Genomic DNA, 21,852 nt, shown 5'->3' on the forward strand with positions numbered 1-21,852 from the left:
CTACGTGCTACCCCCTAATAATTACCCCGTGGCCGCAAATTCGACCTAAAGGTTTGCGAAATTCGCCTCCCATTGAAGTCAATGGAGCCCGCGGCGAACGGTCGTTTTCGCGAACGTTTGTGTCCGTTCGCGTTTCGCGTTCGCGAAACGTCCCGTCGGAAGTTCGTCCATCACTAATGTCTAACTGATCACATCGGAAAACCCGCAGATCCACCCTAAAACAATTTATCTTATCTCCACCTCTGGCCTTTTTGATGTATGGAGGTGCCAGCACGCCTCTGAAAGGGACTTTACTTTTTTTTCAAATGTACATCACACGTATTCACGTATTGATTTATTTCTCGTGGACAAATTCATGTTACAAAAGATAAGATGTTAAGTCTGATATTCACGTTATATCTTGGTTCAGACTATGTGCCAATTTCCGTGAGTGTTGGGGATCGCAGAGCCGAAACGAGAGTGAATAGATGGCGGAAAGATATATCAACCATCTCACAACCTGAAAACCTAAAATTCATTAAAAAGCAATGATAGAACTTTTTGACTTAAATGCTCCTTTGGTAACGGATCCCTTCACACTCTGGAATATGCACAAGGTATATGTGAGGGGTTTGCTTATCCAAATGAGTGCTAAACTCAAAAGGCAACGGACGGAGCGGCTCAATGATCTTCTAGGGAAAATACAAACCTTAGAAATCCCCAACAAACAAAACTCCACACAAAAAACAAGGGATTCATTGTTTTATGCTAGGCAAGAGTTACGTTCTTATCTGGTTTCTCAGCAGGAGAACTGCTTTTGCGTTCTTAAAGCTAATAGCTATCGATATAGTAATAAAGCTGGGAAACTGCTGGCTGGCCAGTTAAAAGAAAGATTAGCACATCAAAAAATCAACCATATGATGAACCCCAAAACCAAACAAACAGTCTATAACTTTAAAGAGACAGCAGACACTTTTAGCAACTACTATGATGCTTTATATAATCTGAAAGATGACCCAAATACATAACAACCCTCTAACAAACTGATTTCAGACTTTTTAGCAGCGATAAATTTACCAAAAGTCCCCCAATGTGAATTAGATCTCCTGAATACACCCTGTATGATCCCAGAAATTAAAAAAATCATCAAAAGTATGCCCCACAACAAATCACTGGATCCAGATGGTTATTCCTCTGAATATTTTCAGTTATTCCAAAATGAGCTCTCCCCATATCTGAAGCAGATCTTTGACGCCACAATGCCCAGTGCCTCATTCCCCAGTGAAATGCTAACTGCAACCATCATTACTCTTCCAAAACTGGTTAAAGACCCTTCAGCCCCACAGAGCTACAGACCAATTTCTTTATTGAATTTCGACATCAAGGTGTATGCAAAAGTGGTGGCTAATAGGCTTGCCTCCCTATTACCCAAGCTCATCAACCATGACCAGGTAGGCTTCATAGTGGGCTGGCAAGCAAATGATGCATCCAGGAGAATGATAAATATTATCCATTCAGCTGAAAAGTCGAGAGGGCCTTCTCTGCTTCTAGCTTTGGATGCAGAGAAGGCCTTTGATAGAATCCATTGGGGATACCTAATCAAAGTTCTTCAGAAGTTTGGGTTGATAGGACAAATTCAGCAGGCCATATTAGCATTGTACTCTTCACCTTCAGAATTTGTTTATATGGAAGGTATGTTCTCAAAAAACTTTCACATAACAAATGGAACCAGGCAAGGTTGTCCACACTCACCAATCATTTTTGCCATGATGATGGAACCGCTAGCAGAAACGATTAGGCAACAGGCAGAAGTGCAAGGTATACCCTCCCAAAACAAACAGCATAAAATCTTTGCTGACGATATTATTCTGACACTTTCTAACCTTTACAAATCCATCGCCACAGCACATGAAATTCTGGTAAAATTTAGTAAGGTTGCTTACTAAAAAATTAACGAAAATAAATCTATCATCCTGGGCATAGGAATTAATAGCCACATAAAATCAAAAATGCAAAGACTTCCCTTACCCGTGGTCCTCTGATTCCATACCCTATTTGGGAACCCATTTGACTCCCTCCACTTCTAAATTATATCAAGCACATTTTCACCCGTTAATAAACGAGCTACACAAAGACATCTTTAGAATTCAGAAGCATTATATCTCCTGGCATGGGCATCTAGCTGCTTACAAAATGCTACTTCTTCCCACAATAACATATCTATTCAGGGCACTACCGATACCCGTGCCCCCTTCCTTTTTTAAGGCCACAGCATGTGACAGCCTTTATTTGGGCAGGAAAAAGATAGATTTCCATCCCATATGCAAAGTAAACAAATGAATGGGAGGCTTAGGAGTTCCAATTCTGCAGGATTATTTCAAAGCAGCGGTACTAGACCAACTGCACAGTTGGTTTTCCCCTTTAGAACCTAAACCCTAGTGCCAACTAGAACAAGCATGGATATATCCCAAATCCTTAAAGGGATTGTAAAGTCATTTTTTAAATTTTTTTAAAATAACAAACATGTTATAGTTACATCCACTGTGCAGCTCGTTTTGCACAGAGTGGCCCCGAACCTGCTCTTCTGGGGTCCCTCGGCGGCTGTCTCTGTGCTTCCTCCCACAGGTACTTCTCACGTTCATGTGAGCTCCCTCGCATGGTGAGAACACCTGCGGGTGCGCTCCCGTGATACAGAAGGCGGCTATAGCTTCTCGCTTTATCACACGGCCCCACCCCCGGTGTGCTGCATCATTGGATGTGATTGACAGCAGTGCGAGCCAATGGCTGCGCTGCTTTCAATCCATCCACTCCATTGAAAGCATTAAGGTGAAAAAACATTTACCTTTACAACCCCTTTAAGATCACTTCTAATAGCTTACAATTCCAATCAATTTAATATCTATACAGGCCTCTCTTCAAGCTCGGAAATATTTAATGGAATCCGCCCACCCCAACAAACAACTAACGGCTGTAATCATCCCCTTAGACTCACTCCCTTGGCTAATTCCAAATATATCATTGACCGCATGGCAAAATAAAGGCATAGATTCAGTATAAGACCTTATGGAGGGCGAAAGCATTACGTCCTTCAAAAAAATTCAAATTAAATTCAATATCCCTACCTCAGAGTTTCTGACTCATTTACAAATTTCATCTTGGTATCAAAAAATGAAGGCCACAAATTCCTCCTTTATTACTTCAGCATGGAAACTTCTAAATACCACCAACCCTAAAACCAATGGTATCTTGGTAAATGTATGATCTGCTTAATGGAAAATCGTCCTTCAATAAATTTAATCATCTAAAGAAATGGGAAACAGACCTTGGTAAAAATTTTACTGATAAATCAAAATAATCTCTATTTTTCAAGATGCTCAAACTACGAGGAGCTGGAGGCGAAGCTAACAGCTAGATGCCATTTCACTCCCTACATAGTAGCAAAATTCTCAGAGGACAAATCTATCTTGTGTTGGAGGGGGTGTGGTCAGGTGGAAATGCTGGTCCATATGTGGATGGGCTTGCCCACACGCGCGTAGCTTCTGGAACAAAGTATTTAAACTGATAGCGAAAACCACCGGTATTCTCACCCAGCCCTCCCCTGAGAAAGCAATGCTGAGTATAAGTATGTCTGAATTTCCAATTTCAGTGAGAGCAATAGCAATGAACATTACATTCGCCGCCAGGTCTTTAATAGTGTATAGATGGAAAACAAATGATATCCCTAACCTACGAGAACTAATAATGAAGGTCAATATTATCTCGGAATATGAGAAAATACTAGCTTACAGAGATGGCTCCGGAGCAAGATATACATCTAACTGGTCCACCTGGAATTCCGTATTCCAGGCTAAGGTTTAACCACTACACAACCTGTGTGGTATCTCCACATGTCCTCACTGTACCTCCCTTAATTTTAGGTTAGGACTAGGTTGAAATACATTTTGATGCTTCTTAACATAACATCTGTTTACAGCACTGTTACATTACTACGATTAATGAATCAAAGTTTAAATCTCGCAGGCAGCATTATGAGTGATGGAACATAAGCAAAGCTCTATGTTTGTTATCTGTAAATATGTATTTCACTGAGAATGAGTAATATACAATCTGTAATGTTTTAAGTCTATGTTATATTTTTGCAGTAAAAAAACATTTGAATTACAGAAATGCTATATTGCACATGCCTTTCATGCAAACTACTCTAACTATTCTAGAGGAGTTTCTATACTAATACTAAAGTCTCTACCAATCCAGGTACTGGAGGTCAAAACTGACCCTCAAGGTTGTTACATTGCTTTGGTTTTCAAGTATAAAGGAATACGGTATACAATAGTGAATCTATATGTTCCGCCACCCTTTGATTTACAACAATTTGAGGATTGTATGTCTACAATACTCCCCATGTTACAAGGTCACCCCATCATTGGGGGTGACTTTAACAGGGTTATGGACGCAGAGGAGGACAGGCTCTGATGCACTAGACCACAATCTCCTGCCTTAAAAGACTTGGCGAATGCCTATGATCTGACGGATATATGGCGCTGGAAACATCCAGATAAAAGAGAGTTCTCTTGTACATCGGAGTCCTACAGATCCCTATCTAGACTAGATATGTTTTTCCTGTCGAGAGACACTTTGCAGTGGGTGTGGGAGGTTTCCTACCTACCGAGAGCAATCTCTGATCACTCTCCTTTGGAGTTGGTCATATGTGAGTCTAGAACCCCAGGTAACCAAGTGTGGCGGATGAGTCCCTACTGGTTGCAAGAGCCAATGGTACTATATACATGTAAGGATGCTGCAGGAGAATGATAGAAAGGTATCAGAACTAATCACGTAGGATGCCTTTAAGGCAGTGTCAAGAGGGGCTTATATGAAAGGGGTCCTGGACTTGCAAAAAGCCAATGGGGAGCAGATACAGGTGTTAGCCTCCACCTTGAAAGAGGCGGAGGAACAATATGTTAAAGATCCCTACCCCCATATTTATTACCAGGACCTTAAAAAAGACAGTAGAGAATATGACCTAGCACTCACGTCGAAGACCCAGAAACGGGCACTGTACCAACGTCAGAGGATGTTTGATCTGGGAGATAGGAGTGGGAAACTGCTTGCACTTTTGGCCGCACTGGTGCCTGAACCCATAGTTATCCCTTGCATTTATGATAACTCTAACACCCTTAGGGACTCCCAGGAGGAGATCATGGGGGCTTTCATTAAATTTTATACAGATCTATATGAATCCCAGGCTCACTATACTCCCCCAGAATTGTATGAATACATAGACGCCATTGATTTCCCCAATTTGTCACCAGAACAAAAACTATCCCTGGAAGCACCCATATCTGTGGAGGAGATAACGCAAACCATTAAAACTTGTGCTAAACACAAAACCCCAGGCCCAGACGGATACCCTATCGAATGGTATTTAGAACACCAAGAAGCCCTAATCCCAAGACTGCATAAACTCTTCTCTATTATCTTTCAACAGCAATGTCTACCTTTAGCTATGAAAGAAGCTCTAATTGTACTAATACCCAAATCCAATAAGGATCCTCTTCACTGTGAATCCTATAGGCCAATTTCCTTAATTAACACAGATTTGAAAATTCTATCAAAAATTTTAGCCTCCCGTATAAATTCCGTAATTACCACATTGGTAAGCCCTGATCAAACCGGGTTTTATTCCACTATTTAATTAACACTATTTACAAACCTTCAAGCCCCTAACACATTAGCAGTCCCCAGAGCAATCGTATCTCTTGATGTCCATAAGGCATTTGATTCAGTGGAATGGCCTTATCTCCTCTACATAATGGAAAAATTCAGATTTGGGAGCAATATTATTACCTGGATTAAGATATTACATAACCAACCAACGGCTCGCATCAGGATTAATGGTGCAATTTCTAAATCTTTTAGAATCCACAGAGGCACTAGGAAAGGGTGTCCTCTATCACCTCTATTATTTGTGTTATCTGTAGAACCCCTAGCCAAATTAATTAGAACCTCACCAGACCTGCAAGGGATGTGTATAGGTTCATGGGAGGAACGTATATGCAGACGATATGCTGCTTTATCTGTCTAATCTTAAACATACAATCCCCAAACTACTCAGACTAATTAATGACTTTGGAGCATACTCTGGTCTTAAAATTAACTGGATTAAATCCAACATATTCCCTGTAGACTCTGACTCACCCTCTGATCTACCGCAAAATTGCCCGCTACAGGTGACCTCAACATTTAAGTACTCAGGAGTTACAATACCAATCGCCAAGTACATTGCAAACAATCTTCTACCCTGTATTGACTCCCTTAAAACCAAACTGAATAGTTGGGTAAACTTACCATTGACATTGATGGGTAGAGTTAATCTATTTAAAATGGTGTTTTTGCCCAAACTATTGTATATTCTAGCAAACTGCTCTGTATACGTGCCAAAAGCGATTTTTCAGGATATTGATTCTTTATTATCCACGTTCCTCTGGTCTCCTAAGAATCCCAGAACAGCATTCACTACACTACAACTACCTATGACTTAAGCCGCGTACACACGTAGCCGTCTGTCCGACGTACTTAGTCTGGCGGACGTCCGCCAGACTGTCCGTCGGAATTTCCGAACGGGCTACTTGCCCACACACGGCACTTTTTCAGCGGACTAATACGGCGTACTAAGTCCGTCGTACTAAGTCCGCCGTACTTTCGAAATGAACGGACTCGCCCACACACGCAGAGGAAAGTCCGCTCATTTCGAGCGCGTCTCCAGGTAGGCGGGGCCCGCGAAGGAGACGTCACTGGCCCCGCCGCCTGGTATGGACTTAAGGGGGAACCCCCAACGCCGAAAAAAATCGGCGTGGGGGTCCCCCCCAAGTCCACAACAGACCCTTGTCCGAGCACGCTACCCGGCCGGCCAGGAAAGGGGGGCGAGCGAGCGCCCCCCCTCCTGAGCCGTACCAGGCCACGTGCCCTCAACATGGGGGTGCCTTGGGGAAGGGGGGGCCGCGCGGCCCCCCCACCCCAAAGCACCTTGTCCCCATGTTGATGAGGACAAGGGCCTCTTCCCGACAACCCTGGCCGTTGGTTGTCGGGGTCTGCGGGCGGGGGGCTTATCGGAATCCGGGAGCCCCCTTTAATAAGGGGGCCCCCGGATACCGGCCCCCCACCCTATGTGAATGAGTATGGGGTACAATGTACCCCTACCCATTCACCTGTAAAATAAAAGTACAAAAAAAAACACAAGATAAAATACTTTATTGCACAGCTCTGGGGGTCTTCCGTCTTCGGGGGTCTTCTCGCCGGACTCCTCCGCTATCTTCTTGTAGCTCTTTTGCTAGCGGAGGAGTCCGGCTTTCTTCCTCGCCGCCGGCCTCTTCTCCCGACTTCGGGGGTCTTGTCCCCCTCTTCGGTTCTTCTGCCGGGCCACCGCGCCTTCTTATAGCTCTTTTACAGGCGGTGGCCCGGTCTTCTGTCGCCGCCGCCTTCCGTTCTTCTTCTTCTTCTTCTTCTCCAGGAGATGTTGACTCGACGCTCTCTCCGGCCACAATGCCAGGGAAGATAGCGGAGGAGTCCGGCGAGAAGACCCCCGAAGACGGAAGACCCCCGGAGCTGTGCAATAAAGTATTTTATCTCGTGTGTTGTGTTTTTTTTGTACTTTATTTTACAGGTGAATGGGTAGGGGTACATTGTACCCCATACTCATTCACATAGGGTGGGGGGCCGGATTCCGATAAGCCCCCCGCCCGCAGACCCCGACAACCAACGGCCAGGGTTGTCGGGAAGAGGCCCTTGTCCTCATCAACATGGGGACAAGGTGCTTTGGGGGTGGGGGGGGCCGCGCGGCCCCCCTTCCCCAAGGCACCCCCCCATTTTGAGGGCATGCGGCCTGGTACGGCTCAGGAGGGGGGGGGGCGCTTGCTCGCCCCGCCTTTCCTGGCCGGCCAGGTAGCATGCTTGGACAAGGGTCTGTTGTGGACTTTGGGGGACCCCCACGTCGATTTTTTTCGGCGTTGGGGGTTCCCCTTTAAGTCCATACCAGGCGGCGGGGCCAGCGACGTCTCCTTCGCGGGCCCTGCCTACCTGGAGACCCGCTCGAAATGAGCGGACTTTTCTCCGGGCGGGAAAAGTCCGCTCATTTCAAAAGTACGGCGGACTGGCACACACACGGCCAGATTGTCCGCCGAAATGCGAGTACGGCGGGCAGATTGATGTGCAACACGGCATTCTAAGTCCGCCGTACTTTCGGTTCAAAAAAGTATGCCGGAGGCTACACACGGGGGGATTGTTTGGCGGACTTGAGTTTGCCGGACTTTTCCACCGGATTGTTTGATCGTGTGTACGCGGCATAAGGGAGGACTGGCCCTATCAAATTTGAGACTTTGGTCTCAAACTGGTCTACATTCACTGGTGGCTTTTCCCCAGTTGAACAACGCAGCTACCGCAGCAGAAGTGGCTGTGCTCTCCTCCTATGAAGCCTTGACTAATACAATATTTTGCAAGACCGTTAAGGGGGAAGAGGGCAAGGATATAATAAAGGTTTCCCTTAGAATATATAAACAATGTCAAATCTTGGTCCCAGAAGACCAACCCTCAATATCGCCCAACCATCCTATCTGGTATAACCCCACATTCCCACACTTTTACGACTTACCCGATGCCTGTCCTTGGGCAACGAAGGGACTGAAGTACGTGCATCAGCTATATGACGAAGGTATCTTTAAAACATTCTTAATACTAAGGCGGGAGTTGAGGATACCTGAGGATTGGAGTTTCAGATACCTTCAACTAAAACATGCTGCCAGAGCCCAACTAGGACTTAGAAACATCTCTTTTCAGAACTCTACACTGGAAGGGGCACTGATACAACCAGAACACACAAAATTGATTTCCACTTACTATAAAATCTTAGGGGAGAGTAGGCCTACACGACTTCAAGCTTTAAAGCACCATTGGACGGCAGATATACCAGACCTCTCAGATGACAATTGGGAAGAACTCCTTAGTACATACTTTGTTACTGCTATTTCAGACAGAGACAGAATGATACAGTTACGTATCTTCCATAGAATATACTACACTCCTCAATGGCTCTTTCATATGCGGAAAATACCTAGCCCAATATACCATAAGTGTTACAGGAGTGCAGGGAACTTGCTCCACATGCTCTGGAACTGCGAAAAAATAAGACGGTTTTGGTCTCAAGTAACTCACTTTATTGCAACCAATTTCAATCTACCCAATATTTGCAGCCATAAATGGTGTCTGCTATCAGTCTTCAGATAGGTGGAGCTAGGTACCCATCAAAAACTGTTTCTGCGCTTTCTATTACATTACACTAGGAAAACTATACTTCTACAGTGGACACAATCAGCAACGATCTCCCTAAACCAGTGGAAAAACTTGATTTATCAAGTAATACTGATGTACAAAATGACATATGAGGCTAGGGGATGTGCTGGGAAATTTTTGAAAATATGGGGAGAATGGGTTGAGAAGGTAGACACATGTGAAATCCCGGAATATTAAGGATGTTTACCTTTAACTTGTTTTGGCAGAACGGTGCTGGCTACACAAGGAGATGGGGAAAGCAACTGGTGTTAGTAGGAACTATATACCCAGGCTGTACGTGCAAATGTTTGGTTGTTTAGCCTTTCAGCATGTACAGAAAAGGAATGAGTAAAGAAACTGAAGAGATTACTGGAAACGCAATTGTTTATATTGAATTGTTGTAAGCACAATGAATCTGCTATGTACTATGCCTGTTTAATGTACCCTGTATAAAACAAGTTTAATAAAAAAAATGAAGTTTAAAAAAAATGTGAGCAGGCTGCTTCCTTGGAAGCCCAGGTCCTGAATCTAGGGAAGCAGCTTGCAACACTGCAAAGCTTCTCCAACCCGAAAGTGAGTTTGGAACATACCCAACAGCTGCTGGCAGGAGTAAGCACATAGGCGGGTGGAGATACAGGGGTGCAGGCACCAGAGGAGAGTAGTTGGGTGACAGTTAGGCAGGGTAGAGTGGAAAGCATCAAAGAGGCCAGTCCTAAGCAGGAACATCCCAATCAGTATGTCCTGTTGTGTAAACCAATCAAAAAGTGGCATTGCTGGAGAAGAGTAATGTCCCTAGCTGCCAGGGGAAAAACTTCTCCAGTGAGGGTGGGGGTAAGGCTAATGCCCCGTACACACGAGCGGACTTTTCGACATCCAAACTCCGACGGACTGAGTCCGTCAGACTATCCGATCGTGTGTGGGCTGCAACGGACTTTAGCTTCGCTAAAGTCTGACGGACTTTAGAAATGAAGCATGCTTCAAATTTTCCCGACGGAACTCCGCCGGACCCGGTCCCCTTCGAAAAATTTGCTTGTGTGTGTGCTACTCCGACGGACTAAAACCGACGCTAGGGCAGCTATTGGCTACTGTCTATGAACTTCCTACGTCGAATCCAGTCGTACGTCATCACGTTCGACTCCGTCGGAGTTTGGTGTGATGGTGTGTGGTCAAGTCCGTTCGGTCGAAAAGTCCGCCAGAACTCCGTCGGAACTCCGGCGGAACTCCTTTGGAGGTCTGTCAGACTTAATCCCTCTCGTGTGTACGGGGCATAAGGGTAAGGAAAGGCAGATCCTGGTAGTAGGGGATTCAATCATTAGAAGGACAGAGAGGGCAATCTGTCACAAAGACTGTAAGCGCCAAACTGTATGTTGTTCACCGGGTGCTCGGGGTCCAGCACATTGCGGATCGGGTAGACAGATTATTGGGTGAGACTGGGGAGGACCCAGCTGTCATGGTACACATGGGTACCAATGACAAAATTAGAGGAAGACGGAGAGTCCTAAAAAACGATTTCAGAGACTTAGGAGCAAAATTGAAGACAGGACCTCCAAGGTAGTATTCTCAGAAAGGAAGGTCCAGATGTAGAGCTAGCCAGCATGTAGCAAAGTTTAGTGGGTAATATTGGGGGCATTAGCAGTAGGGTAACTAGAATACCAAAACCCAAGGCAAATCCAAATTGCAGCCTCATAAACAGACTTCCAAACCCTTTAAAATAATAACGGCAGGAGACAGGGGTGCCCACTCTCCCCGCTCCTCTTTATAATTTCATTAGAACCCCTTTTGAAACACATCAGGCTCAACCCTGACATCAGAGGACTTGAAACACACAGACTTATCACCATAAAATTGCAGCTTATGTGGACGACCTGCTGTTATACATTTCAGAACCGCATACTTCTCTCCTAGTACTCTTATCGGCAATACGCCAGTACGGTGATCTCTCAAATTTTAAAATGAATCTGTAAAAATCAGAAGCGCTTAACGTATCTCTCACTCCTAATGCTCAGACTCGCATCAGCGGCAATTTTCCCTTCCAGTGAATCTCTCAGGCTATCCAATACTTAGGCAAAAAAAAATCCTTCTGATTTCCATCTCATTTACCAACTCAACTTTCAGCCCCTCCTAAGTACCTTCTCCTCAGAGCTAGACAGGTGGAGGAAACTAGCAGTTTTATGGTTTTGCAGATGCAATGTCTTGAAGATGAATATTATGCTGAGTTCTGTGGAATCCTAACCGGCAAGCTCTGCCTGTTAGGATTCCACAGAACTTTTTTGTAAACTACGTACGTTCTTCATCAATTACGTATGGCAAGGCAAGCCCTGCGACTCAGGAGATCCCTACCAGAGCGGCCAAAGCTCAGAGGAGGGGTCGGACTCCCTGACCCAGCCTTATATTATACGGCAGTCCACATGAATAGAGTGGTAGACTGGTGCAGACATTCACACTATAAGTTATGGGTCTGCCTGGAACAGGAAGCGAAGCGGTGACGTTTCCCCTTTTGTGCCTACCGTGGAGTGGGACCTGTTTTTCTGGACTGTCTTTTTCCCACCCACTAATTGAACCCATCCTGAAGGAACTGCCCAGATATTCTAGGATAGCAGAGATGCCCAATTTTCCCTCCCCTTTAATGCTCATAATTGGTCACCCAGACTTTTTACCAGGTATCTCTGATAGATCCTTCCGACTCCACCCGAACCAGAGCCTAGTCAGAGCCTCCTCTTTCCTAGGACCCGCTGATTGGAGTGACCCCTCAGGCATATATCCTAGCTTTAATACTTCCATCTTGTGTAGATGGAGGATTCTGCAACTCTCACACTTCCTCAGATCTCTCCCAGAAGTCAGCGATTTCCACAGAATGCCTTCGTTTTTTGAAGATGTATGCCTGGGAGATGAGCCAATACGGAAATCCCTTTCTTATTCTTAAAACATTTTACTTGCCCATACATCTCAAAGTGATCCCCAATACCTGAAGAAGTGGGAAAGAGATCTTAACATTACGTTCACTGAGGACCAAAAGAATCGAATACTCTTTTTTGCACATAAGTCCTCCTTGTGTAGCAAATACCAAGAAATCATATACAAAATCTTGATGCGTTGGTATAGGACTCCATCTGTTTTCACGTCCATATTCCCAGGACACAGTCCTCTGTGCTGGAGGTGCTCGTAAATTAAGCTAAAACTAATAAAACTACACCCCTACCTGAATGTTTTTGCCCCCTTATTTTGGTATACTGACCATCAGACCAGGGCACACTTCAGGTCTATTTCATGTTGTAAGTCTTATGGTAATTCTATTTGTTCATATCCGTATTGGCCATAGGGCTTTGACCATAAGTAGGAAGGCCAGTATGGTGGCCTGAATTTATGGGAGGAGCCCGGGGGTATTTAACCAGCTCGCACGCATGTGGTCTTTGTTGGTTTCCTGTGCGCGGTACCCACCCTCCCATCCCCTTTTCAGGGCATTTCTCAAATTAATTTCTCTTCACAAATATTCATTTCTAATCTAGGGTATGCCTCCTTATTTAGGTATACCGACCATCAGACCAGGGCACACTTCAGGTCTATTTCATGTTGTAAGTCTTGTGGTAAGTCTATTTGTTCATATCCGTATTGGCCATAGGGCTTCGACCATAAGTATATATATATATATATATATATATATAGATATCATTTATAAAATAGTTTGTTCACTGAATAATAGAGTAGCAATATCTCATATTAAAATGATAAAAATAATGTGGGTAATGTGATTTTCTTTCATATGTTATTCAACTTTAAAATATAACTACTGTATGTTATATGTATAATTAAAGACTTTGATTTCTCACCAGAGTTAAAGTGTTATTCATGTTCTACAGCTAATTAATTACAGAATGCAGCCTACCCCATCCTATTATTCTTTCCCTTTCTCTAAGGCACTGGTGACTTTGTTAGCATGAATGAAGAAGTTATTTTTAACCTATTTCTCATAATACCGGTGAAGATGACAGGACACATTTAGCAGCAATCCAGGGATTTCCTTTCAAATTCTGCAGTGAACTCTTTAGTGACCTTTCCAGTAACACAAATGCATTTTTTCAGTAAGTTGATTTTTTTTGTATGTATATTGAATAGGTGCAATATATATATATATATATATATATATATATATATATATATATATATATATATATATATATATATATATATATATATATATATTATAGTTTACATCACAATCAAGAGTGTTGAAAGTAAATTTCATTTCTATGCCTTTCCCCTATAAAAACACATAGACACATGCAGTAATGGGTAATTTAAAAAAGTGCTACTCTTTATTAGACTTGTTTCATAATTTCATCATTACATTATCCCTAAAACTCAAGAAACTGAAAATGGTTCCACAGATTCCATGATATAAAAATGCAAATACTGTGTGTGGAAGTGAGTATATGGCTGTCTGTATAAATATGGTAATTTTACTTTATATGAACAAAGAGAAGATTCACTCCTGCTGATTAGCAATATGAGGGTTGTGTACTGCAAATTCTTAATGTCTATGACATTTCTTCAATGTCTATGACATTGCTTGATCGCTACTAACATAAGATGAAGGCCAAATACACCCAGATTAGGACAATAGGAGTGAGCCCCACCTGTTGTAAGCATAAGATTTAATGCTGAATGACAGACAATCATATGTACATGATTGGATTACATACAGTATACAGTATAGAAAGCTGTAGCACCTGCAAAATGATTTGTATTTTGTCCAGCCAGTTCTAAACCTACAGCTAGCTTTGTCAGACAGGATAAATGGATGACCTGACTATGTGCTGGAGTTAACCCTTTCATGACTAAGCCTATTTTTGGCATTTGGTGTTTACAAGTTAAAATCCATATTTTTTGCTAGAAAATTACTTGGAACCCGCAAACATTATATATATATTTTTTTAGCAGAGACTCTAGAGAATAAAACACAGATTGTTGCAATATTTTATGTCACACGGTATTTGCCCAGTGGTGTTTTAAACGCAACTTTTTGGGAAAAGGGACACTTCATGAATTTAAAAAAAACGAAACAGTAAAATTAGCCCAATTTTTTTGCACAATATGAAAGATAATGTTACGCCGACTAAATAGATACCAAACATGTCACACTTTATAATTGCACGCACTCGTGGAATGACGACAAAGTACGGTAGCTAAAAATCTCAATAGGCGACGCTTTAAATTTTTTTTACGGTTACCAGGTTAGCGTTACAGAGGAGGTCTAGTACTAAAATTATTGCTCTCGCTCTGACGATCACAGTGATACCTCACATGTGTGATTTTATCACCGTTTACATGTGTTGACCCGACTTCTGTATGCGTTTTCTTTGCTTCGCGAGCTCCCGGGGATGGCGGGCCCTTTAAAAAAATATTTTTTTTATTTATTTTAAAATGAATAAATTGTTTTTTTTTTTTTAATAAAAATTTTGATCACTTTTTTTGCTGTCACAAGGAATGTAAACAAACGGGAAGTGACGTCATGACGTCGCTTCCGTGTTTACTATTAGGAGACTGGAATGACGCTGATTACGGCATCATTCCAGTCCCTCCCCAGCAGCCGGAGGCATCAGATCATGAATCGGTGCTCCCGATTGAGCGGGAGCACCGGTAACAGCGGCGGGAGGGGGGGACGTCCCCTCCCGCTCCTCCGACATAACAGCCGAGCACCTTTTAGCCACTTCAGTTGTTATGGCTGGATAGCCAATCACCCCCGCTGTAAAAAACGGTACCAGGATGATGCCTGCAGGTGCGGGCATCATCCCGGTATACCCCCCGGAAGCCGAGTACGCACATCTGAGTAGGCTCAGTGGGAAGGAGTTAAATAATAAAGCTTGATCACTTCTCTGACCCAACAAGTAAGCTGACAACACAAAGCAACATCACACTGATGAGGAAAACTGTATATATGCTTGGATAATCCACTGGTATCATTATTATTCAGACTTCAGGAACGTTTTGTTAAGAACATACCTTGTTTTTGAAATATAAACTTCCCAAAATCCTTGGATTGTATATCACCTTGATAGTTAAAAATGTTCTTTTCTTTTCCAGAAGATACCTTTATTTTTTAAGATAATGAAAAGCAATAGGTTATTCAGTTAATATTATTTATATTACCTACATTATATTACTTTGGCTAACAACTGTACAGTTATGCAGTTACATCAGTTATACATCTAACATCTAAAATCTATGTGTGACACTTAAAGATTGGCTCACATAGTGAGATGGGGCCTGTTTGAAACAGGTCTTAAGGTTTGTGTCTACAATGAAGGAAAGGGGGGGGGGGGCACCAACTAAGTTTAGAACCCCTCTTCCTTTTCCTTTATTTTTTTTAGAGTTGGACACACTGTTAGGATAGCTACCGCTGCTACTCTAAAGATATTTTAATTGAGACTGTCTATTTATGAACTCATGGACGGAGGTTCCTTGTTTCTCTCCTTCCTTAAATAATTACTCAGAGACTTTCTTTAATTTGGGACATACAACCCCCGTTGCGCCAAAACTTTATGCATTTTTTTGTGTCTACAATGAAAGCCAGTAAGCAAAACAATCTCAGAAAATTCTTGTAAATACACAAATCAAGAACTAGATCTATTATTTGAAGGTGAACTCAGGTAAAATAACATTGTTTAATTTTTGTAGACTCCACCAGTGTAAAAAAGAACATAATTTCATGTGCTTATTAAGTTGTGGACAAGTACTTAAAACATAGACAGAATCATTATCAGAATGAGATAGAATCCCAAATTCTGCACTGTAGGCTACCTTTAAATACGTCAATCTATGTATTTGTAATGCCTGCTTTGTTGAAGGGACATCTCACTAGTTACAATGTTCTACTATGACCATAAGCAAAACGTTTCAAGATTAACTTTTATTAATAGTCAATATACAAAATAATTATTATTTAATAATCACCAATATCAACATTTTATTTTAACCTATTTGTCTGTTTCATAATGATTTCCCAGCTACCTTGACCTGGCAGATTTATTATGAGGGATGGATTAGGTTTCAAATCTTCATCTTAATTGGCTTTAGAGGTTTAATTGATATAGAGAATACATTGAATTTTGATGGCAAAATGCTATAAATCTATATTAATAACGGAACACTGAACTACAGAAAATGTACGTTTAGAAATATAGATCTGTTGTTAGTAAAAAAAAATAATAATAATAATAATAATAATAATAATAATTTGACATAAACAGCAATTTACATTACAAATACATATTCTGAGTGTGATAAATGTGCCCCTGATATTAGTGCAACAAGCACACTGGTAGTGTGCGAGACACTGTAATTCAGCATTGCTACTGCACTGCAGAAAGAATAATAAACTGTATTTCCTAATCACTCACCTTTTAGCACCACTGTCTGACCTTTTTTCCTAAGATAAAGTAAACCTGTCACAAATCTGGGGAATTTACATTAATCACATGATTAATGTAAAATATAAGCAGAGGGTACCTTCAGCGAAAACGGTACGTTAATCCAAAGTTATGTGCTAACTTTGACTTTTCCTGTAAGATTTTAGAATGGCCCTTCTACCATCCCATACCATGGGCCCCCTTTTTAGTCCTTTATTGTGAAGGACAGATTTTTAAAGCACTACCAATGCTATATAGACAAGGACAGTGAAGCAATCTTTTACAGTAAGGCTGCTTTCACACTGGGGCGGTATTCAGGCGTTACAGCGCTAAAAATAGCGCCTGTGTAACGCCTGAAAAAAACCGGCCCCTTTAACTCCAGTGTGAAAGCCGGAGGGCTTTCACACTGGAGCGATGCGCTGGCAGGACGGTGAAAAAAAGTCCTGCTAGCCGCATCTTTGCAGCGGTGAAGGAGCGGTGTATTCACCGCTCCTATACCGCTCGTACCCATTGAAATCAAAGCGCTGCAGCGGCGCTTTGCGGGCGGGTTTAACCCCTTTTCGGCCGCTAGCGGGGGTTAAAACCACCCCGCTAGCGCCCGCACACCGCCGCTAAAACGACGGTAAAGCGCCGCTAAAAATAGCGGCGCTTTACTGCCGACGCTGCTCCCGCCCCAGTGTGAAAGCAGCCTAAGAGAGAGATGGGTATTTAAATGTGCAGTATAATTTAGAACCAGCTGGAAGGCTTTGTTCAACACTATACAATCACTACCATGCCAAAAGTATTCTCAGAAGTAGAATAAGCATGTTCTGTGCCAGTAGCTCTTTGATAGTTCTGAACATTTATATCTCTCCCTAGGGATAGTTATGTCCTACTGATGATAAATAAATAAAAGCAAATACAATAGAAATAAATATTTGGAAACAAATAAGATTAAAGGTAATAAATACTTGTTTGCAGTATAGGCACGGGTTCCAGACACAGAGCTGTTGATTTTCTAGCAAAAATATATTTACTTAGCAAAGTAAATGTTCACTAAGTAAAGTAAAACTTTGCCCTCTTTTATTGCTTAATTATGCACAAGGGAATTATAAAAGTTACTGGATTTTCCCTTCACATTGTTAGGTAAACATGTGTTTTAGTACAATAACCCCAATGAGCGTACATATAGCATATTTTAATACCTGGTATATTGACAAGGTTATTTTACAGAAGGATAAAAGTTTTTCCCAAGTGCCATGGACAATTATCTTGTTCACTGAAAAAGGTCAGTACCTAAATGCCAAACAGCCATATATTGCATGTCCTGTCTCACAGTGGGTTCCAAAGTTTGCAGTATGGCCAAAATACATCTAGTTTTGTTCCCTGAACCAATTATAGTGTACCCTTATGCTAGCAAAAAAAGTCAATACCTAACCTATCGAAACACCACTAAACTACTATGTCAAAGTGGGTTCCCAACTTTGAAGTATATTCAGGATATATCTAGGCTTGCTTGCCATTTATACTGTACTCTTAAAATTGGACACCAAAAAATATTTTTAAGAGACTTAGACACTTACGTAACCATCCATTGCCCAGTTATCATTTTGAAACTTTTTTATTAAACTTTCTGATGAACCCTTAATCTGGAAAATCTTCAAAAGTAAATGAGCTTCTTCTTTCTTATAAATTCCTAAAGAAAAAGAAAATGATTATTTTTGGAACATTTGGAACACTAAAAACAACAACAAACCTAAGAGATGCTAAAGGATACATTTTTTTTCTTTAACATAAAAAGATGTTATATTTACCTGCTCTGTGCAATGATATTGCACAGAACAGTCTCTTACTGCCTCTTCTGGAGTCTTCCAAGTGGGGCACCCAAGTGGGATCACTCCTGAGCTAGGCTGTGTGTGTCCATAGATACATGGCACAGGTAAATCAAGCCCCTGCCACCTCCTTACAGGAATTTGACTCACAGCAGCGGGAGCAAATGGCTCCCACTGCTGCCTGTGTTTCCTATGAGAACGGGCCAGCACAGGTATTGGAGTGTTCTTAACCTTAATGCAGAAAGGTAAAACATGATTTGACTTTTATACCACTGTAATCTACTTATGCAAACAACCGTGAACATATACGTCTTAGACACATTTAATAACATTTATTCATGACTACTGGAGGTGAATTTAAATATATATATATATATATATATATATATATATATATATATATATATATATATATATATATATACACACACACACACAATAGTGTATATTACTATAGAATATTATTATTTAATCACAGTGTAGAGCAAAAATGCATGATGGCCTGTGTTACAAATGTAAATATAACAAATTGATGCTACAAGGCATAAAGGTTATCACCAATGCCCGGCAGAAAACAAAACAAAAAACTAAGCAAAACAATCATTCTTAGCACCATAAAATATATGGTAATGAAAGATGGAGCAAAATCAAAATGAAGAGTATATATATATATATATATATATATATATATATATATATATATATATAGTGAAACACATTAAATATACTTCAGTACATAGATCTTTAAAAGGTAAGGAAAATACAAAAAATAGCATATTATTAACATAGACATGTATTTCAGCATACCTGATAACTTTAGTTCACTGTTGTTCGTATCTAAAAATGTTCCATTAACTTTGCTGCTTGTGTTATTAAACCAGTCAACAGTTAAAGTTGCTGAATGTTGTTTCCCAAGGTACTCATAAAATCCTTTCCAGACAGAATTTATTGAAAAAACATCTGAAGGGACTAAAAACAAAGGTTTTTGTTAATAAATATAATATAATATAATATAATACACAACATTTTTTTAAATGGCTTACATGTTTGTGTATACTGATCTACGTCTTAACAATTCTGTAATTAAAGTGTTTGTTAACCCCCAAACAAATGGATCCTGCTCCTTTAACTACTTGCCGACCACTACTTGCTGACCAATGCACGCTGATATAAGTCAGCACAATGGCAGCAGTGGGCAAATGGGCATACCTGTACATCCCCTTTAATTGGCAGGCCGCATACAGCATGACCGTTCCCACGGGTCCCGCAGACTCGATGTCTGCCAATATCCTGCGATCATGTCATGGAGCCACAGAATGGGAAGATGCCTATGTAAACAAGACATTTCCCCATTCTGCCTAGTGACATGACAGGGGTCTACTGCTCCCTGTCATCGGGAGCAGTGATCGCTGTCATGTCACTGGTAGCCCATCCCCCCACAGTTAGAATCACTCCCTAGGACACACTTAACCCCTTAATTGCCCCCTAGTTTTTAATCCCTTCCCTGCTAGTGTACAGTAATTGGTGCATTGTTATAGCACTGATCACTGTATAAATGACAACTGTCCCAAAAATAGTGTCAAAAGTGTCCGATGTGTCCGCCATAATGACGCAGTCAGGATAAAAATCCCTGCCATTACCAATAAAAAAAATAATAAAAATGCCATAAAACTATCCCTTATTTTGTACACGCTATAACTTTTGTGCAAACCAATCAATATATGCTTATTGTGATTTTTTTACCAAAAATATGTAGAAGAATACATATCGGTTTAAACTGAGGAAAAACTTTTTATTTTTGGGGAGATATTTATTATAGCAAAAAGTAAAAAATATAGCTTTTTTTTTTTAAATTGTTGCTCTTATTTTGTTCATAGCACAAAAAATAAAAACGGCAGAGGTGATCAAATACCACCAAAAGAAAGCCCTATTTGTGGGGAAAAAAAGGATGCTGTTTTGGTATAACATCGCATGGCCGCGCAATTGTCAGTTAAAACGGCGTAGTGCCAAATCCCAAAAGTGCTCTGGTTAGGAAGGTGTAAAATCTTCCAGGGCTGAAGCGGTTAAAGCATGTTCTATGACACAGTGCTTGTCCCTTACACATAAAAAAATTGGCTGAAACCCCACTCCTCTGTAAACTGACCACGGTGTATCATAACTGCTGAGACCGTGGTCAGTTTACATGCCTCTGTCATCAGCAGCCTGCTTTCTGCTCCCCTCTCTGTCTGTGTGAGAAGCCCCTCTCCCCTCCTGCTGCTCTCATAACACTAACCTGTATACACCCTCAGCACTGCCTCCTATTGCAGTGTCCCCCTCTGTGAAAGATTTATAAATATAAATGCTGTAAATACCTCATTTAAGAGCCAAGATTGTGATCACATGACCAGCCAGCTCTCTCCTCCTCCCCTCCAAACTGACACCAGCAGAGGAATCTCAGCCCCTCTCGCAGCATCTCCCAGAGGAGAAAAGGAGAAAGCTGGCCAGTCATGTGGTTGCAATTTCGGCAGTGAAATTAGGTATTTGCAGCATTTTTTATAAATCACACACATATTTACAATAGTTTTATTTTTTATTTTTTAATGATATTTGGTTTATAGGATCTTTTATATACTGCCCTTATCACACTGTTGAACTTTCCCTGTGTTTCACAACATTAACAAGGTAGATTTGTATTACAAACATTTAGTTGTTGTTCACCAAATATTGCACATTTTTTATGTTGATAATTTTGTAAATTGCTTCACTGAGAACAGATTTAATCGATTGTCCAGTAATTTAGTGGAATTACTAATTGCCAGATGACAGTTTAGTTTTACTGGCTACCAGTTAACATAGCCTTAAATTCATAGACCTTGTAGTGTTTATGCTAGTTAAATTACAAACCTTCATAAATCTATTTTAACAAACCTGGGGTCTTTGTAACTGTTGTGTTATGTTCCCTGAAACCTCTGCCTGTAAAAAAAAAAAAAAACACCATTGAATTTAGGGATATTATTTAAGAACAGAAAATTCACAATAAATAGATACACAACTTGCACAAAAAGTAACAAAGTATGGTCACATACACCATCCCCAAACCCAAACAACCGTCTTTCCTTAATTAGAGGGGCATTTATCCATTCAGGGATCTGTTTTTTTTTTAATTTAGCACAGAAGTGCATGGTTCTACCTACACATTTTTCTCATCTAGGTCTGGGATAGTTTACAAAGACTACATGTCTTATCTGTCACCGGCAGCAGGAATATGCAGAGCATGTTGGAGATCACTTCTTCTTACCCCCACTCTGCAGTTCAGCCCTTCTCCCAGTCAGGTCTGTACTTCTCTTAATGCAACA

General features: G+C 41.3%; 1 protein-coding gene across 1 annotated transcript in view; it reads right to left on the bottom strand.

Annotated features, from left to right (window-relative positions):
• CSMD1 (CUB and Sushi multiple domains 1) overlaps positions 1–21,852 on the bottom strand; it is a 2,539,710-nt gene that overhangs the window by 26,334 nt on the left and 2,491,524 nt on the right. The window contains exons 65-68 of the mRNA XM_077487775.1: positions 21,425–21,469; positions 19,325–19,486; positions 18,269–18,381; positions 15,301–15,388 (exon numbers count right to left, since the gene is read on the bottom strand). Coding sequence (XP_077343901.1) covers positions 15,301–15,388; positions 18,269–18,381; positions 19,325–19,486; positions 21,425–21,469 — 408 coding nt within the window. The remainder of the gene's footprint in view (positions 1–15,300; positions 15,389–18,268; positions 18,382–19,324; positions 19,487–21,424; positions 21,470–21,852) is intronic.

The sequence above is a fragment of the Lithobates pipiens genome, unplaced genomic scaffold, assembly GCF_037356315.1.
Source record: "Lithobates pipiens isolate NorthernLeopardFrog02 unplaced genomic scaffold, aLitPip1_a1.2 Scaffold_18, whole genome shotgun sequence".
Classification (NCBI taxonomy): Eukaryota; Metazoa; Chordata; class Amphibia; order Anura; family Ranidae; genus Lithobates; species Lithobates pipiens.